This window comes from Mastomys coucha, unplaced genomic scaffold (assembly GCF_008632895.1).
Source record: "Mastomys coucha isolate ucsf_1 unplaced genomic scaffold, UCSF_Mcou_1 pScaffold11, whole genome shotgun sequence".
Classification (NCBI taxonomy): domain Eukaryota; kingdom Metazoa; phylum Chordata; class Mammalia; order Rodentia; family Muridae; genus Mastomys; species Mastomys coucha.
The window spans coordinates 27,245,628-27,265,157 of NW_022196893.1; the positions used below are offsets into that span (position 1 = coordinate 27,245,628).

At 44.1% G+C, this 19,530-nt stretch overlaps 1 protein-coding gene across 1 annotated transcript in view; it reads right to left on the reverse strand.

Annotated features, from left to right (window-relative positions):
* Positions 1-19,530, reverse strand: part of LOC116082743 (translation initiation factor IF-2-like) — a 41,639-nt gene that overhangs the window by 1,882 nt on the left and 20,227 nt on the right. Inside the window, exon 3 of the mRNA XM_031359654.1 lies at positions 36-146. Within this exon, the coding sequence (XP_031215514.1) occupies positions 125-146 (22 nt within the window). The 3' untranslated portion in view covers positions 36-124. The remainder of the gene's footprint in view (positions 1-35; positions 147-19,530) is intronic.

Sequence of the window (19,530 nt, forward strand, 5' to 3'; positions counted from 1 at the left end):
TCCTATTTTTATTAAGGACTGAAACAGTTGCTCACTACGGTTGCTGTATGGAAGGCGTCCCAGATTCCTCGGCCACTGGGTGTGTGTCTATCTTCAAGCCCAGGATATTCACAACGACAGTCTTCTAAACATGCAGGAAACAGTTCCTAGTCGGGTTAAAAATACCAGTGAAGGAATACAGAAATCAAATCCTAAATAAAAGATATGCAAATGGAATTCATTGGTTTATTCTTAAAAGACTAATTACCCAAGGAGGCTTAACCATGCAAGCAGTGAGGACTAGTCATTATCACACAAATAAGTTCATCACATTACTCGGTTAGAAAGTAATAGCAACTCAATAGAGACAAAAAGCATTTTCCAGAGCTTTGCATTGTGTATATATAGGTAAAGAAAACATCTCAGTATACTAGGGACAGAGTCCCTTCTACCATGACAAAAAAATACTATCTAGGCAAGCACATTTAACATGAAACATAAAATGCATTCCCAAAAATTTCAGGATTAAGACAAAGCTGTTCTTTACAAAAGTTTTGTAGGGTACAAAAAATGAAAACAACCCAGATGTGGCAGTCAACAATTGACTATTAAGTTATGACACAGTCATGATATGAACACAATGTAGCATTACAATATGGTACATGAGTGGACACACAGGTCCATAGGTTAAATAGACAGATAGAGGCTGAACAAATACATAGTATTCTGTAAATTAAAAAGTAGGTATGAGTGGAATCATGCACCAAAATATGCTGAAAACTGTTAAAAACAGATCCCATAGAAGACAGAGATAGACAGTACTGGGGGGGGGGGTAGGATTGGAAGATTCTAGTTACAGTCATATATTTCTGAGCTGTTTTAATGTTTTTGGAACAAATACTGTGCTCTCCATATTTAAACCACATTTTAAAATCGGAGGTGAATGACAGTAAGAAATGACCTCTAATTAAAAAACAACAATATCTACAAGACAACAGCATCAGCACATGGAAATACCCCCAAAGATGTTTGTCATTATCCTTTTATTGTGGATTTTTTTTTAACTTTATGTGGGTTTCTTTTGGGTTCTGCATTAACCGCTATTTTGTAACTAGGACAAAGGTTATCAGGGAAAACCGTGACGATATTTCCAGGTGGCAGCCAACAATGATGACAAAGTTTGTAAAAGAATGTGCTTGTCCAGCTGGGCGGTGGTGGCGTACACCTTTAATCCCAGCACTTGGGAGGCAGAGGCAGGTGGATCTCTGAGTTCGAGGCCAGCTTGGTCTACAGCGTGAGTTCCAGGACAGCCAGGGCTACACAGAGAAACCCTGTCTCGGAAAACCGAGAAAAAAAAAAAAAAAAAAGCATGTGCTTGTCTTAATTTGGTTTCTAACGTGGTCACAATGCTTCCTAACTCTGTTGACCTTTTATAAAACCATTGGAAAGGTCAAACTCTTCATTTTATTGCCCAGCCAGATCCCGTTCTGGACTTGTTTTACTCTAGTCACTTCTTTGCGGTTTATAATCTTCTTTTCCCTCTACTCTTTATAGAATTGTTCATTAATTTCTCTATCTTCTGTAGAACCCTTTCCTATTTGAGGACACCCCTCTTGACCCAGGCCTTCCTCAGCTTGGGCATGAACCACAGAGGCATCTCTCGGAGTCCCCTGCCCACCAGGTGGTCCTACTGTTTATATGACTTTCTGTCATTTGCCTTTCCTAAATGCCTCTGACATTTATTCACTCATTGTTCTTGTTTGTTTGTTTGCTTGTTTCTCTAACTTGCTACATTCCTAACTCCACGTTTATGCCTTTGGTGTTGCTCCTTGCAAGGAAATCCTTCCTAATAAACTCTACGCTAGCCCTACCTACCCTTGTCTCTTCCTTATCCCGTAGTAAATGAAATCCTTTGTTTAGCACATTTTTTTTTTCACAGACTTAATTCACTGTATTTTTCTTGTATTAAAACCCTTATGTGGTAGCCACAGCTGGAGCTGGGTCTACTGTATGGATTTCCACAAGATGGTCAATAAATTCCCCATGAGGAGACTTGGTGAACACAGTCTATTTCCAGAAGTCAGGGGTCAAGTGGCTCTAGGTTTGGTAATGGCAAAGTTGTCCAGGGTGGCAGTGCATCCCCTGGCTAATACATGCAGTCATCAATACCAGCCACCCTCAGTAGCTCTGTGGCACAAGAGCAGAGAGGATGCCAGTGCCTCTGCAGACAGCGGTGAGACACACCAGCAGAGCCACAGCGGCCTGTCTGTCACCTTGCCCAGAACAGTGTAGGACTTGACAATCTCATCCCTCCTGTAGCCTCTCCACATGGGGGTGGTGGAAAGCTTGACCAAGATGACGGCCCCTCAAATGGCTCTTGCTACCTCCTTAGAGCACTTAACGCAAAGACCAATACTACCTTTGTAGTTCACAATAGTGACAAAAGCCTTGAGCCTGGTCCGCTGGCCAGCTCCGATCTGCTTCTGCATTGGTATGATCTTTAGAACCTCATCTCTTAGGGATGTGCCCAGGAAAAAGTCAATAATCTCAGTCTCCTTAATGGGCAGCATGATGGTTTGTATATGCTCGGCCCAGAGAGTGGCACTATTAGAAGGTGTGGCCCTGTTGGAGTAGGGGTGTCACTGTGAGTGTGGGCTTTAAAACCCTCATGCCAGGTGCCTGGGAGCCAGTATTCTGCTAGCAGCCTTCAGATGAAGATGTAGAACTCTCAGAGCCTCCTGTACCATGCCTACCTGGATGCTACCATGCTCCTGCCTTGATGATTAGGGACTGAACCTCTGAACCTGTAAGCCAGCCCCAATTAAATGTTGTCATTTATAAGACTTGCCTTGGTCATGGTATCTGTTCACAGCAGTAAAACCCACACTAAGACAGGCAGGGAAAACAGGTAGATCTCCTCTTGGGACTTGATCTTCATGCTGTTGACCAGGAGGCCCAGCTTGGTGAGAAGGATCTACTCCATATCTTTGGCTTTACCTCCACGAGCTCCAGCCATGATGACCACAGCACCTAAGATCCAAGGAAGCCCCAGCAGCCTCCTAATCCAGGGCTCCTGGGCCCTCCAGGCCCTTCTGCTGCACCAGCATCATCTGCCATTTGTTATTTTCCCAAAGAAGCAGCAGCTGTTTAGTACATTTTTAAACCATGTGTTGTATATTAGACACTGGTCTGGTCAGGGGGAATATTGATTTATTTTTCCATGACTAGACCACAATCAAAGGATTATAGTACTCAACTCCACAGAATCATCTGCCTTAACAATACTTTATTATGCCCTACAATTAACTAGAGGTATCCAAGAGCCCCTCATTTCTCTTCTTTTTCCCTCTGACTATAGTGTAGGGCAGTGAGCTGTTCTGGCTGCCTGGGTTCAGTTGAGCTGCCGCCTTCGAACCCGGAGCACCCACCCAGCAGAGCAAATTAGTTCACAAGGGACAGTAGGAATTTGGTGATAGCTCCTGAGACCACGGCTCAGATTTCAGCCCAAACCCCCCACAACGGCCCCAGCAGGAGAGGTGTGTAATATTGGTCAAGTCCTCTTACATGCGAATAAAGATTCTCAGCCCAAACCAATGAGAGATAACTGCTGCCGAAATCTGAATGACCCCCAAAATGTGTGTGTGTATACATGGCGCATCCAGGGAAGTAAAGCGCGAGAAAGATCTACTCCACTGTCTGAGCCTTTTGTAACACTTGGGAAGAGCTCTGCTCTCCTAAAACAAGGCCTGAAGCTGCACCGCACTCCTCAGTGGCTAGTCAGCCCTTCAATGCGGGGCAGCAGAGAAACGGAGCAGCCTGGAAGACAAGGCAGAGACCGCTCTGCCTGTGCTCTGTCGATTCCCTTCGCAAGGGCTCCTGGGCCAAGCCAAGCCAGAGATCTCCGTGGGAAGCCGCCAACATTCAGGCCTACGCTATAGTCTTTCTCTTGTTTATTTGTCTGGAGATAGGGTCTTTCTATGTAGCTCTGGCTGTACTGGAGCTGGCTGTATTGACCAGGCTGGCCTCGAACTCACAGAGATCCTTCTACCTCTGCCTTCTGAATGCTGGGATTAAAGGTGTGCACCACCACTCCCACTCAAGAAACTTCCTGTATCCAACAATTAATTAATACGTGCCACACATGGGCTAGGCTTCCTGCTAAATCCTACAGGTGGACAGGTGAATAAAATCTACTTCCTACACACAGAGAGCTCAAGCTTTAATGGAAAAGTAGACAGACAAAAACAAACAAACAAAGAGTAACAAAGTCCTTTGACGGCAATGCCCAAAGGAACAAAAGAAAAGCAGTGTTTAATTCCCTGGGGAGGAGCAAGGAAGGTTTCCCAGGGGAGGTGAGGGCTGAGATGATCGCGGATAGAAAAGGCGAGGCTTGGCTGCCAAACAGCAAGAATCGTGTTCTGAAGGCAGAAGGCATTACACTGCACAGCTTGTGAGGTAGCCACACTGTGTGAGGCAGCCACACTGAGGAGCTGGGCGGGGCTCATGTGAAGTGGAAACTACTAGCTTCTTTGGAAAGTTTGTTATGTCAAATGATGTTTTGCTGGGACACACAAGTGAAAGGATGTCTTGCTAAAGCAAACACATAGAAAACTATTGGATTATCTCGAGAAAAACCTTCTGTGTATCAAACAGTATTGCCAATAGAATGAAAAGACACCCCCAGAGAGTGGGAGAGAGAGCACACACAGTGCAGGTGTTAACCCGGGTAGGAGTTAAAGTCCCCACTGCACCATGCAGAACGGTTCAATCAAACCGTGAACAAGTGAATTGAATGGGCAGATGTCTTTCCAGGGATGTGAACTAGTACTGATGAATGGGCACAGGGCAGAATGCTCATACCACACTCTGTTAGGAAGGTACAAATGAGAGCCGCCGGGCAGCGTCCTTCCAGACTTACTGTGAGGCTACTCTTTAAGCAAACGAATAAAAACAATCCAGAAAACAAGCATTGGTAAGAAGTGGAAAAATGTCCTCCCTCATGCATTACACGTGAGAGTACAAAATGACGCGGCTTCCGGGGGAACAGAGGGCGGCGTATGTTCATGTTCACTGTAGCATTATTCACGGAAGTGAAAAGCAAAAAAGCCACCCAACTCTCTACCAGCAAATGCATGGGAAAGTACATGTAAAGTACATGTAAAGTACATGTAAAGTACATGTAATGTGCATGTGTGCAATGGGATAGTACTCAGCCTGGCAAGTATTACAAGTAAACACTGATGTCATGCTAGTCATGAACGACCACGAATTGGACCAGCCATGGACAAATGTTGGCAGGACTCCGCTCATGGATAGTCAGATCCCAAGGACAGAAGGTAGAATGGCTGCCAGGGGCTGAAGAGAGAGTAATTATTTACCGGACTTTCTGTTTGAGAGGTGTGTTCGTCAGGGTTCTCTAGAGCCACAGAACTTATGGTAGTCTCTATATAGCAAGGGAATTTGTTGATGATTTACAGTCTGTAGTCCAACTCCCAACAATGGTCAGCAGCAGCTGTGGATGGAAGCCCAAGGATCTAGCAGTTGCTCAGACCCACAAGGCAAGCAGGCGAAGAAGAGGGAGTGAATCTTCCTTCTTCCAATGTCCTTATGTAGGTCTCCAGCAGAAGGTGTGGCCCAGATTAAAGGTGTGTAATACCACCATGCCTGAATCTGGGACTTGCTTTGTCACAGGCTGACCTTAAACTCAGAGATCCCCCTGCCTCAGTCTTCTGGGATTAAAGATGTGTACTACTTTGCCTAGGCCTAAGCTTTTCATGGCCACTGTGCCTCAAGATCTCCACGGCAAGATCCAGGTCAGAAACTTGTGTCTTCTAGCCTCAAGATCTGGATCACAGGTGAGCCCTGTGTAGTTCACTCCAGATATAGTCAAGTTAACAACCAGGAATAACCACTACAAGAGGATTAAAAAGAATTCTAAATATGACACTGGTATTATTAGTTGCCCAGCAAGGTGAACATGTTTAAGTCCAGAGAACAGGCTAAACCATACATTTAAGATGGTTACACTGCAAAGCTTGTTGTACACATTTGTCATACCTACACATGAGAATGCCTTATGACTGTGTTGGTGTGTTGTTACCTGTCTCCCTTCCTGTCTGCTAGCTAGGCTGCAGGAACATGGCTGGAGCAGAAATTCTATCCTGATGCCTCACAAATTCTGCCCTGCCCTGCTCTCAAGGAGTTACAAAGAGCACACAGATTCTTGCAGGGCAGGGAGCCGTGTCTTGCCATTCATTGTCCTTTTGGATCTGTTCTTGCAAACAGAGTAGAACTCGGATCTGTCCTTTGTTGTAGGGCAGCCAAGCTGCTGCCATTCTCTGCTGTACTGGGCCTCCTCCCAAAAGATCACCGTTGCAGAGGAGGGGACAGGGAAGGTGGCAGGGCGATCACCTGAATATCCAGCCATTCCTCCCAAGCAGCTGTATGCAGTTCTGTCCTAATTACACTCCGCCAGGGGCACCCACATCTCATAAATAACCCAACACATATGCTCTGTAAGGGAAATGACTCCCCAGCTTCCTGCTTCTCCAGAGTTAACTTTGGAAGAATTATGTCTCAGTTTGTTGGAGAGATATTTGGCAAAGGGGTAAATGTTACCTCTCCCCCTAGGGAAAACAGCATACTCCAATATTCATAGCCTTTAGAGGCAGAGGCAGAGGCAGGGGCAGGGGCAGGGGCTTATGTACAACTGTAGTAAGAGTGAGCAGATTCCAAACATATGTTAAATCCCGAACATTAAAATAAAAATCTAGTAGGGAAAAAAGGTTCACTTATGCATCAGGCTAATCACCTTCTAAGTCATAAGTATTGTAAGGCTATAAAATTGTTTACAGAGGCCTAAAATGTTAGGCAATGGTGGGTATAGTATAAATATAAATGGAAAAGGTGCAGGCATTGTGCAGTCTAACTTGTTCACATACTGAGTCCGGATGTAATATTGCATGACGTAACACTGGAAGGAACTGTACTTGGACCCTGAAGACTGTGAGCCTCCTCCATACAGAGAACAAAGGTGCAGACATGGGGGCTGGAGAGATGGCTCAGTGATTAGGAGCACCGACTGCCCTTCCGAAGGTCCTGAGTTCAATTCCCAGCAACCACATGGTGGCTCGCAACCATCTGTAATGAGATAGTGTACTTACATATAACAATGTGCAGGCTTTGTGCAGTCTAACTTGTGCAAAAATTAAAGGTGGCATGTGTGTTTAAATATGTAAAAAAGAGATAATAATAGCTGACATACACAAAACAATATGTAGTTAGTCTCTGTCCTTAAAATATGTGAATTATGTGTATACATGCTCAAAACATGACTGTGAAAATTTCCCAGTCAGGATCGAGAAAGGACCTAGTCCATGTCCAGGGTCACAGACACTAAACGTGCAGCCAGAAGAATAGTTATAGCCATGCATGGGGAGCACTAGGAACAGAGAAGAGTGGGGAAGCAAGGAATAGGTCTTGTCTACACATTTTGGTTCCATATGATGATTAATAATTAGTTGAGGGCAAAGAAACTCCATTAGAGATTTTACAGAGTGGAAAAAAAAATAATGGAAGCCTTCAAATACAGTAACCATCAAATCTTAGGATGTTGCTCTTCACATACTGAGTCCATGTGTAATATTGTGTGATGCAACCTTGGAAGAAGCTGTGCTTGGACCCTGAAGACTGCGAGCCTCCATACAGAGCACAAAGCAATATAAAGGAGAAAGCATAACGATAGGAAATCAAAATACACCGTGAAGAACTCTAGCCAGCCGGAGCATGGCAAACATGGCTCTGGCTGGGGTCCTGCCCTCCCCCCGCCCCCATTCCTTCTGCCATGCTAAAAAACCATTAGGTTACACTCCTGATGCAAGCCACCAACGTCTGTTTCCTTATTTGGCCACTTCCTCCTCCAGAGGCTGACGACCAAGATACTGAGGTATCAAAAGTATTGAGCTCCAGCAATCTAAAACCCCCTTTGGCTCACTTAATTAACCTATCCAATCAAAATTAAACACCCCACCCTAGCATGGGGTTTCCCCTTTGACCTTTATACACCGTCATTTGTGCATGGGCCACACTTGTCTCTTCTGTCCAGAGACAGTATTTTGTGTTGCTCCCCTCCCAGGACAAATAAATACCCCTTTTCTCCTCCTCCTCTCCCTTCCCCTTTTCCCCCATCCTCTCTCTCCTGCCTTTGTCTCTTACTATCTGCCCTTGGATCTTCTGGAGCAAATAAATCTCCTTTGTGCTGAGAACTTGATCTTGGGGTGTCTGAGTAGATACTGACCCCTACACATTTCGTGATGCACCTGCACAATTCTGGAGGGTCATAGCCAACTTCAAAGTGTCTAGCCTTTCATTGCGCCCTGGCTACTGCCAGGGTCAGTGTCTGTCTGCCCTAACGACTGTTTCCCTCCACTCTCCATCCTGTCCCAGCCTCAGAACCTCACAAAAAACGGGTCCCACCACTTCCAACTGGCCAACAGCCCCCACCTACCGACAGATCTCAGGGGTTGGGATACAAACACTACTGTGTCTTCAGGCCTTCTTGGGATTCTTTGAGTCACCTATTTTTAACTACTGCCCAGTTTCCCCATGGAATGAAACTTTAGCTGCTTAATGGAATAGCTGAGTGGGTACATTCTCCATTGGCTCTGTGTGTGTGTGTGTGTGTGAAAGGGGGGGAAGAGGGAAAGGTAAAGGGAGAGGGAGAGGGAGATGGGCAGAATGAGAGAGAGAGAGAGAGAGAGAGAGAGAGAGAGAGAGAGAGAGCAAAACAAACAAACAAAACGCTCTGATGGTTAATCTTTGACAAGTTGACTGGATTTAGAGTCACCAGGGAAACACCCGAGTGAGTGTCTACGAGGGAGGGCATTTCAGAACGGTGGGAAGAGCAGTTCTGAAGGCAGAGCGGTCGATCCAGTGGCCACGAATCCTGGACAAAGTAAAGAGGAGAAAGTGAGGGACTGGTGAGATGGCTCAGCGGGTAAGAGCACTGACTGCTCTTCCAAAGGTCCTGAGTTCAAATCCCAGCAACCACATGGTGGCTCACAACCACCCGTAATGAGATCTGACGCCCTCTTCTGGTGTGTCTGAAGACAGCTACACTGTACTTACATATAATAATACATAAATCTTAAAAAAAAAGAGGAGAAAGTGAGCTGAACATCAAGGTCCAGCCCTCTCTTCATGATACAAAGGGACAAGCTGTTTTCTTTTTTTTTCTTTTTAAAAGATTTATTCATTTATTATATGTAAGTACACTGTAGCTGTCTTCAGACACCCCAGAAGAGGGTGTCATATCTCATTACAGATGGTTGTGAGCCATCATGTGGTTGCTGGGACTTGAACTCAGGACCTTGGGAAGAGCAGTCAGTGCTCTTAACCACTGAGCCATCTCTCCAGCCCGGCTTCTTTCTTTCTTCCTTCCTTCCTTCCTTCCTTCCTTCCTTCCTTCCTTCCTCCCTTCCTCCCTCCCTCCCTCCCTCTCACTCTCTCTCTCTCTCTCTCTCTTTCTTTCTTTCTAAAGATAGAGTTTCAGATGGTAATCCAGGATGGCCCAGAACTGACGATTATGTAGACCAGGTTGCTCTTAACCTCATGGCAATTCTCCTGTCTTAGCTTCCCTAGTGCTGGGATTATAGGCATTAGCCACCACGTCCAGATGAAAGGGACACATCAGCCCTGAATTCCCTCTTCTCTTAGCAGATACAGAGGCAGAGTGTGGCGGGTCACTCCAGACCCCTCTTCTGCATCTCTGCATGTCGAAGGAATGTCCTCCCAGCTTCAAGTCACCATGGGGGCTGCAGCAGCTGCTTAAGGGACCGTATGTGGTGTCTCAGTGAACCAAGGAGCAAACTTGCCATAGATCTCAGCTCAGTGCCCCCCTAGTCTCCTTCTCTTGGGTTCATCCAGGTATCTGCAAGGCCAGCTGCCCAGTTAAGGTCGCTCACCAGGCAAGGAGCTGGGCTGGGGCCAGAACCATCGCCTCTGATTCCCTACCTCTCTCTCTTCTCTTGAAGTCTCTTAAACTCTGCGTGTTGCTTGCCATCTGCAAACAGCCACCTTCTCTGACAAAGGCTGAGGGATTTACTAATCTATGGGTGTAGTAATAAGACATTAGGAGATATTTGAATACTATGTCCATTTAGTAGAATAATGGATACAGTAGGTGGTTCTTTCCTCGGCCCTCCAACCTGTCCAGTTACAGCTTCTTGCTCCCAGTAGCAGCGCCAGGCATAGGCTCTATCTCACGGAGTGCTTTCTGATTGAATGTAAGCCCACTTCCACGAGGGTCTCTTGCCAGGATAGTTATTCTTGTAGCTCATCATGTTTGTAGCTGGATGAGGTTGATAACTGCATAGGCCCCTCTAGCACTAGGAAAGGAACCCTGAAGGGATGAAGCTTCCGGACCAGTGCCCACGCGGTTTCTCCGTGGTTTATGACTCATGTATGTGATGTCTTCAACAATAGGATCTTACTGTCAGGTTCTGAAGCATAAACAAGAACGATGATGGTGACCTGTGATGTCTGGGATCTGTGGGATCCCATTGGTCAACCACTCAAAAAAACAAAACAAAACAAAACAAAACAAAACAAAAAACGGTAACCCATTCCTGGTGCTGGGGTTTTATCGGCTAGTATGTAGTATTTAGTTGAGGTGTTGTCCCCATTGTTGTAAAGTAACTCCATTTAAATGCTACTTATGCATGTATTTTAGGGATGTCAACCGTGGGGGATTTCCATTCGACTTTTGGAAAGTTCTTAGTGATGGCTTTTCCTCCCCCTATTCTGTCCTCTTCACTGTACTTCTGCCCCTCATCCCGTTTAATACTTCCTCCTCTTCTTCTTTCCCCTTTATATAACTTGGAGACTCATGGGAAGCAGCTCACGGATGGCTGCCTATGCTGAGCATGCAATGGACATTAACTCTGAGCTGAGCTGAGCTGAGCTGGTCAGCCTGGGTGGGAAAATGCAAAGTCACTCTGATGTAGATGGTATAGAAATACTAACATCCTTATGGCACCAATAGGAACACAGACTCTTGTTATTTGTCATCTTTCTCATTTTATGTCCTGCTACAGTAGTACTGTGAGCAGGAAGAAGGAACGACAAAGGACAGTAAGTTAACAGCAAAACCAATGTTATGGCTTCTTCATCCTGTCCTTACTGCACAGAAGGAGGCAAATTGTTATGGGCTATAAGCAGCTCTTCTGAAAATTACTGCATTTACGGTTGTTGCGGGCCCATCCACAGAGCATAACAGGCATTGCTCTAAAGAAACTGTTAGGGGCTGGAGAGATGGCTCAGTGGTTAAGAGCACTGATTGCTCTTCCAAAGGTCCTGAGTTCAAATCCCAGCAACCACATGGTGGCTCACAACCATCTGTAATGAGATCTGATGCCCTCTTCTGGTGTGTCTGAAGACAGCTACAGTGTACTTATACATGATAAATAAATAAACCTTTAAAAATATTTAAAAAAAAAAAAAAGAAAAGAAACTGTTATTCGCCTGATGTAATGGTCATCTTGGAGGCTGACTGCCCCCATCTTCAAACCTAGGCCTAATCCTGGAAGTTTCTAGCCTCCGGACAATCTAATCTAGGCCTAGCATGTTTTTCACCTCTCAGACTTACTGCTGAATGAGCTCACTCTAGTTCTTCCTGAGCTCTGGCTGGCTGGTTCAATTCAGCGGTTCTGGTTCTGCCTCCTCTCTATGATAACTGATTCAATCTGGCTTCTCTCAATTTTTGACTGGCTTGCTCAGCTTGGCCTCAAACTAACCCTGGCAATCTGTTCTAATTTTCTGGATTCCTCTCATTCTCTGCCTTCTTCTGTCTTCACCTGTGTCTAGCTATTTCCTCTTAGCAACCCATCTTATCACTAGCCCAGTAAAACCGCCTCCTTCCTTTCTCCCTCTCTCTCTGCACTGCTCCCCTAAGTAGCTTCCCTTTCCTCTCTTCTTGTGAGAGTTGGGCACATCCTGTTCTGTCAAATGTTTCTCTGATTCATCACTTTGTCTGGCACTTAATTAGACATCACTTTCAAACAGGGATGCTTCCTACTACAAACAAACTTTACCTTCCTTGTTTTGTGATCAAAGGTGTAACTAAAGGCTGAACCACAACATAACTAGAAACTATTTATTTTCAGTAAATAACGCAATCTCAGGGTTCACAGTGTGATTAAATATCCTGCAACGTATTGCTCTCCAGCAGAACAGCTATAGTTGTACTCAAAGGACCCTTTGCAAGGTCCAGCCTTTACGAAAGGAGGTGGTAGGGAGAAGAGTCATTAGTTCCTCATTTAAGAACTCAGCTACTCCCTCTTGTCTACCTCCCAGCTGTATGTAATTCTTCTCCAGGTACAAGTGTTTGAGAAGATGGGACCCAGCTGTACATCTATGCCATAGATCCTATGGGGAAGTGGTCATCCATGCCGGCATGAGACTTTTCATGTCCAATGCGGCCACTGTGCTCTTGTCAGCAAGCTAGATTTGGGTGGGATTGTTACTTTGGTCATTGGTGAACAGACATTTGTCATTGTCAACACCTAGGCTGGTTCCGGAACTTACCGCGCGGCTGTGACCGGCGCTGCTGTAAACACTGATCTGAAGCATCAGTGGTCTGTTGGCTTGGAGTCTTCTGCTTAAATACCAGTGGTAGAGCTGGGTCATATGGTTGACTGACTTTTAGTTTTCAAGGAGACTCCATCCTGATTTCTATGGTGAGTTATGACAACTTATATAAATCCACCATCAGTGCATTTATAAACCACGAATGTTCCCTTTTGTCCACGCTCTCTCCAGCACTTGTGAGCTGTTTTCCACATGCCCGCAGTCCCGACACTCTGACCGGGATGAGGTGGGATTGCATCTCAGCTTTAATTTGCGTTTCCCTGAAGGTTAGTGCCCTTGAACTTTTTTCACATACTTAATTGGCCATTTGTGTTTCAACTTTTGGAAACCCTTTGCTTCCTGTACTGATGGGGTTGTTTGCTTTCTTGTTATTTTGCCTCCTTTGTGTAGTCTGGAAACGAATCCTCTGCCACATAAAGAGGTACCTTAGATCCCTGCAACTCTATAAACTGTTGCTCCACCTGATTAACTATTTTCACGGCTGTCCGGGAGCTTTGTGATGGCCTGAGGTCCCCTCTTTGTTGATGGTTTCCTGAAAGACAGGCTTTCTGCTCAGAAGCTCCTACGCCTATATCTTGAAGTGTTTTCCATACTTTTTCTGGTAACGGTTTTAGAGTTCAGGTTTTACATCGGGCTCTTTGATCCACTGGAGGGAAGGATCTAGTTCCATCCTTTTACACAGAGATAATAGTTTTCCAGTATCACTTGCTGAGGGACTGTGTTTTCTCCAGGGTTTCGTGAATCGAGAGAACCTTAAATTCTGTTTACTAGACTAGAGTGCTGACACTCTTCACCCAAGCGTGGCTCGGCACCACAGAACTCAGAAGTGCAGGTCCTTCACTGCCGTACACTGAGGATCCCAACTGATAGCTGTAGCCAAAGTCAGGAGCTGGAATTCGAAAGAACATTCACTGCATGTACTGACCACGGATGCTGTTTGTCCTTTCTTCTCTCTACCAGCAATCTCTTCATTGTTCATTCCCAAGCTTCTTATCCATAATGCAAGGGGATTTACTAGCAAAACAGTCTTTTTGATATGTCAGAGGCACCACCTTGTCACCAGAAACCATCTCTATCCATCACGTTCCAATTGGAGAGAGTAGTTCTATGTAAACAACACACAAAATCCTGCCTGCATGTTTTCCTGTCCTACTGACACAGCAGTGAATTCCCATAATGGGAAGTGGGGGCCACATGGTGTCTATCTTTTTTTGCAGTTTACCATCATTTGAACAAGGGTAACCAGCAGGATGTTCAAGGGTACCTAATTTAACTTCTGAGTAAACCACAGTCTCTGCTACTACAAAGAATTATCTAGCTATAAAAAGAAGAGATAAATGGCTGAGCATTTTCTTAAAAAAACAAATACTAAAATAATTTATCTCGAATGAAGCATCTGCCACATTTACCATATGAAACGTATATAACTACTTTATAATTCTATCAGAACAAATTTGGAATAGTCTTCCCAAGAGAGGGCAATGTGTCATTCCTGATTGTCACATTGTTATTGTTCAAGTACATTTTTTTCCTAGTGTGGTGAAAATGTAATTGCCTAACACTCATGCAGGGATGTTAAAAGAGGGCATTAGAGTTCCCTCAAGGCACACTCTATAAAACCTGTGATAGAGAACATACCCTAAAGAACAAGGCTGTCTTTGCTTCTGGATTTTCTGTGGCTCTATAAAACTTGGTTGCTTCTTTAAAACAATGGTTCTTAGAACTTCATCTATGCAGAAAGGTAGGATAAGTTCTGAGATCTTAGTTCTCTGGACTACACATAAAGAAACATGTTGACTATAGTGTTTTACCTGAAAGCATCACTCTTTCACTGTCCTTTTTGAAATGTATTTCTCAGGTTAAGCTTTTTTTTTTTTTTTAATCATTTTCAAGTATTATTTGACTGTCTCTGAATTCTTCTGCCGATGTTATGAAGGCTGCTAGTCTAGTTACCATCCCAGCAACTCAGAGACATAGGCAGCAGCAGGATCTCTGTGAGTTAGAGGCAGCTTAGTTTACATAATTAGTTCCAAGACAGCCAGAGCTAAATAATGAGCCTATCTAATAGTATATCTATGTCTACTTTATATATATAGTATTAAAGGCCTAAGCATTTAACATATGTAAGAGCCTCCATGTCTTAATTTAAACTGCTGGTAGGTCTTAGAAAGTTTCCTTATGGTGTTCTATTTGTTTTTGAGATGGCTCAGTTTCATTACAATGTGTCTAAATGTGAATTGTTATTTTACTCTTTGTCCTATCTTGATTCACTGGGCCTCTTGAATCTGAGAAGTTTTCCTCAATCCTGAGAGGTTTATGTCAAAACTCATACACACAGAGAGGCTAGCCTTGAACTTCTGAGTCTCCTGCCTCAGCCTCCCACATATTAAAATTAAAATCCTACCTGGCTCATTTTTAATTTTTAAAGGCTTCTTGTCTCATTTTTTCTGTTCTCCTGATAAAAAAATATTTCCTTTCTGTTTAAAGCTTGTGCTTCATTTTTTTCTTAAGAATTTCTTCTAATTCATGAATTTTCACTTCTGTTATCGTCTGCTGCTCACTCAATATTTTACTTTTTATTTTGTGATATTTAGTTCTTTTTTGTCTATTTGTATGATATAGTTTTTTTAGTTCATCTATTCAATTCCATCTATCTATTTGAATATTTCAAACTTAGTTATTTTACATTTTGTATATCATCACAGTATAATGTAAGAGTCGGTTCTCTCCTTCCACCATGTGGATAAAAAATAACAGGGATTGGACTGAGGTCAACAGGCAGGCATGCCAACAAGCGCCCTTACCCACATAGCCTTCCTGCTGGCCCAACATGTAACCTTTTATTGTGCATTCACATTTGGCTGAATTTGAGAAAACCCCAAGGGGCTTAAAGAGTGCTTTCATATGGAAAAGATTTCTGATTATATCTGCTTGTCCTGGCCACAGGGAGTATTCTTCAACCCTAGAACACATTCTAAAGTCTGCTTTTCCTCTTAAAGCTATGGTGAGGATATGCAGGTTTCCTTATGTACTCTGACTGTGGTAGGCTGGTTCTTCAGTTCTTCAGTGCTGAGGCCAGAGCTTCTTCAGGTGTCTCAGAATTCACCCTGTTCATGTTTGCAGGCCTTGGCAGGTGATTTCCTGAGCCTCTGAAGTTTGTATTATATCAGAACTTGAGGTTCCTGATCTCGGTATGAGTCCTCAACATAGTCACATCTCTCTGATTTCAGCTTTCAGTTTCTTTTCTTTTTGCAGGGGGGTGGTGAAGGTGTGTGTGTGTGTGTGTGTGTGTGTGTGTGTGTGTGTGTGTATGTGCTGTCTTGAAAGTTCCACTCTACACTGAAAAGCACACTTGTTTATTGTACCTTATCTAGATTTAAAAGCTCTGCGGTGGGGTCAGCCTGTCCAGCTGGTTACACTGGTAGAGCTGAAGTCCTTTATCACTTCATTTCAAAGAGGAAAATATAGAGTCTTCGCCAAGTGCAAAATCCTTAATGGTGATTTGTTCATTGTCAAGTCACTAACCATGAGAGTAAAGGTCCTGGATATCTAATGGAGGGCCAGGCACATTATATATAGCATCTCACTGGCTATATAACATCTCTAAGCTACAGGGACAATCATCTTGCCCAGACCATACAGGGGTAGAGATGGGTATGTCTGTTTACAAATTCCTCCTTATTCTCTTCACCAAGTCCGAGCTCTGAAAAGTGATGTTAGCTGTATCTGCTTTTCACAGTTTTTAAAGATTTATTGATAGCAGTCCTTTGCCTACACATATGCCTGTACACCACATGCGTGCCTGATGCCTGAGGAAGTGGTAAGCTTCCGTGTGAGTGCTGGGAATTGAACCCGAGTCCTTCACAAAAGCAAATTCTCTTAACCACTGATCCAACTCTCTATTCCCTTGACGTTAGCTATATTTAAAGCTGACTGGTCAGAGCCATGGTCGTCTTTATACCCTCAGTACTTCATCTCGTTTGGCCCACATCTGGCAACGTAACCAAACGTTACTGTGGATCAAAGAAACAAAGGAAAATGGGAACAGGAAAGCAGTCAGCCTGAAAAAGAGCTCCTCTTCAGTCACCCAGGATCACAGACTCTGGAAGCAGAAGGCTATGGGCATCCTTACTCAGTCCTTATTTCTAAGAGCATGTAAGATTCCTGATAAGGATGCATAAAAATCAAGGAATCAATTAGAATTTCCAGGCGTGGAGGAAGGGAACAAAGGGAAACGATGAAGAGAGTGAGATGAAAACATGAATGCTGGTCTGTGTGTACCTGCTGCAAGGCAGCTGGCATGTTCAGAACTAAACTTTCTGGCCAGAGCTTACAAGGGGAAACCTGAGCAGTCATGAGTCACCATATGTATGTGATGAAAACAATCCAGTCCCTCAAAAGAGATCTCATGATCGGGAGAGAAGTTTCTCGAACGAACAACACTTCAAAAAGAGGCGCTGTGTAATGAAAACAGCCTCTTGGTCATAAAAGGAATGTGACCTTTAGGGGAAAAGGTGACACTTTCCCCACACACTGACGCTGTGTTGGGAAAAGTTACAAACTGGAAATGTCCTCCCTGTATCTAACTTGTACTCACCCTGCATCTAGTAATTTCAGTCATGTGTTTTTATGAAGATGGTTTTAGTGGTGGATCTCTCAAGGCAAGCCATTAATTGCGTACATGAACAAGATAAAAAACAGACAAGCCCAGCTTTTATGAGTGTGATTGGTTGTCATTTGGGCTGATCCTGTTGAATGGTAGATTTGGTAAAGGAAGGCAATAGGTGACAAATAGCCTCAAGGACTGGGGTGTTAACGTTAGCTTCCTCTGCCCAAACACTTGGAAATGTGTGTGAGGGAGGGATACCAACAGCTTCTTAGAACAAAATCTGCTGCAGTGAACTTATTTAGAAAACTTCCCAATGAACTTCTAGCATGTTTCGAACCCGTGACTTTCCATCTCATTCTTCTGAGCATTGGCTGACACCAATTTCCCTTCAACCTTGGCTTCTAGAACAAGTGCCTTTTCTTAGTATTTCAGTAGAAAGGGCTCTTAAAAAGAGCCCATTCAAATCAAAGTCTACACTGATAAAAATATAGACTTTCCACGAAGTAGAAATTTCTGGTTTCTTTGGAAACTTAAGTTGTGCCACGTGATGTTTTTCTGGAAGCGGTCTTGTGAGAGGATGTTTTGCTGGAGCAGACACTTGGGAAGGTGCGTGATGTATGGAAGGAGTATAAGTAGAACCCTACAGAGAGTGAGAGGATGCTCCCGTATCGAGTTACACCTTACAACACTTTGCTGATCTTCTCTGGTCATGACTTTGTGGAACGAACAAAGAACTTCTCACGGAATTCTGACTGCTTCTTGCTGCTTCTACTGACTTGTGCAGATTCGGTGGAGCCTGGTGGTTTCTTCTGGATCAAGCCACTGCTACTGATTCATGTTTGGTGTGGGCTACTGGACCGACACTATGATTTGTGTTTGGCGTTTTCTATGGGACTGGAATGTTGGTCTCCTGACAATGAAGATTGGAATCATTCCAAAGAACTACTGCTAAGCAGGCCCACACTGTCCTTGTCCTATTAACCTTTGGTCAGTAGGCTAGAAGGGAGGCTGAAGTTTTCAAGAACCCTAAATAAAGTAGGCTTTGAAAAATCTCAGCCTACACTTCAGCAAGAGGATAAACAGTTGTAGGGAGGCATCAATCCCATTACCATTCTCCATGTCACTCCCAGGGGCAATCCTACTGAGAAGGATTATTGCCCTAAACTACAGCAGTGAGCGAGCAAAGTAGGGGGCTGAGAAAAAGAAAAGGATCCAGACTTCATGGGAAGTGCCATGGGAGGAAATGAAGCATCTCAGATAATTCTTACGTCCTTGCCTTGAGTCAGTGAATGAAAGGGCTGACGCTAGTTCATGGAAAGAGATGGGCATTGCAGGTTGAACATCCTTACACACCCGTTCAGAAAGAATCAGGAAACTTAAAATTGGTACAAGACGTCAGATTTGAATTTATTGACAGGTGTTGGTCTCAACCACCATGCAAACTGTGGGGTAACTGGATAACTCCTAAGGTCTGTGGAAAGAGAATGTACCATTGTGTTAGCAATCAAGAGCAGGAGGAGATATGGAGAGCTTAAGTTAGCCGTCACATATGTTTGAAGAGAATAGAAGGAAACTGTTCTTTGGATTTAGCAAGTGGGAAATCACTGAATAAGAGCTCTTCAGGAAGTAAAAGGACCAGAATCTAGATTGCAAGAGATTGTGGAGTGGCTGGGAAGTCAGTGAGGAAGACGCGCCTGGAGACTGCCTTCCCAGAAGCTGTGAAGAATGAGAGATGGCAGAGATTCAAGGTCAAAGGTCAGGTGTCTGGTTTATTTAAAGATAACAGAAGCCTGACACATTAAGCAGCAGTAGCCCTCAGAATCTTCCAGTTCCACATGCAAAAGTAACAACTTGTGAATGAAAAACAAAATGCGTCTGTGCTGGGATGGTTATTTCCTGGTCTACAGCCTTTGTAACACAGGTGTAACTGTTTACATGCATTTGGTGTGAGGCATGCACATATGAGAGGATTGCTGAGCGGTTCGCGCACGCTCCTTTTCATGCCCATGGGGTGTCTTGGAGCCACATGGCACTTCCTGCATGCCAGTACTTACACAGTTGCATGCTTCCTCCAGTTCCTTATTCACCTTTCACCCTCAGAATCCACCCAGCGGGTACAGACCGTCCGCAAGGGTTTGCTGAATTTTAAAACGCACAAAACAAAATCTTCCTTTTTCTTTTCTCTCTCTTTTTTAAAAACATTAACTTATTTATTTTATGTACATGAGCATACTGTAGCTGTACAGATGGTTGTGAGCCACCATGTGGTTGCTGGGATTTGAACTCAGGACCTTCAG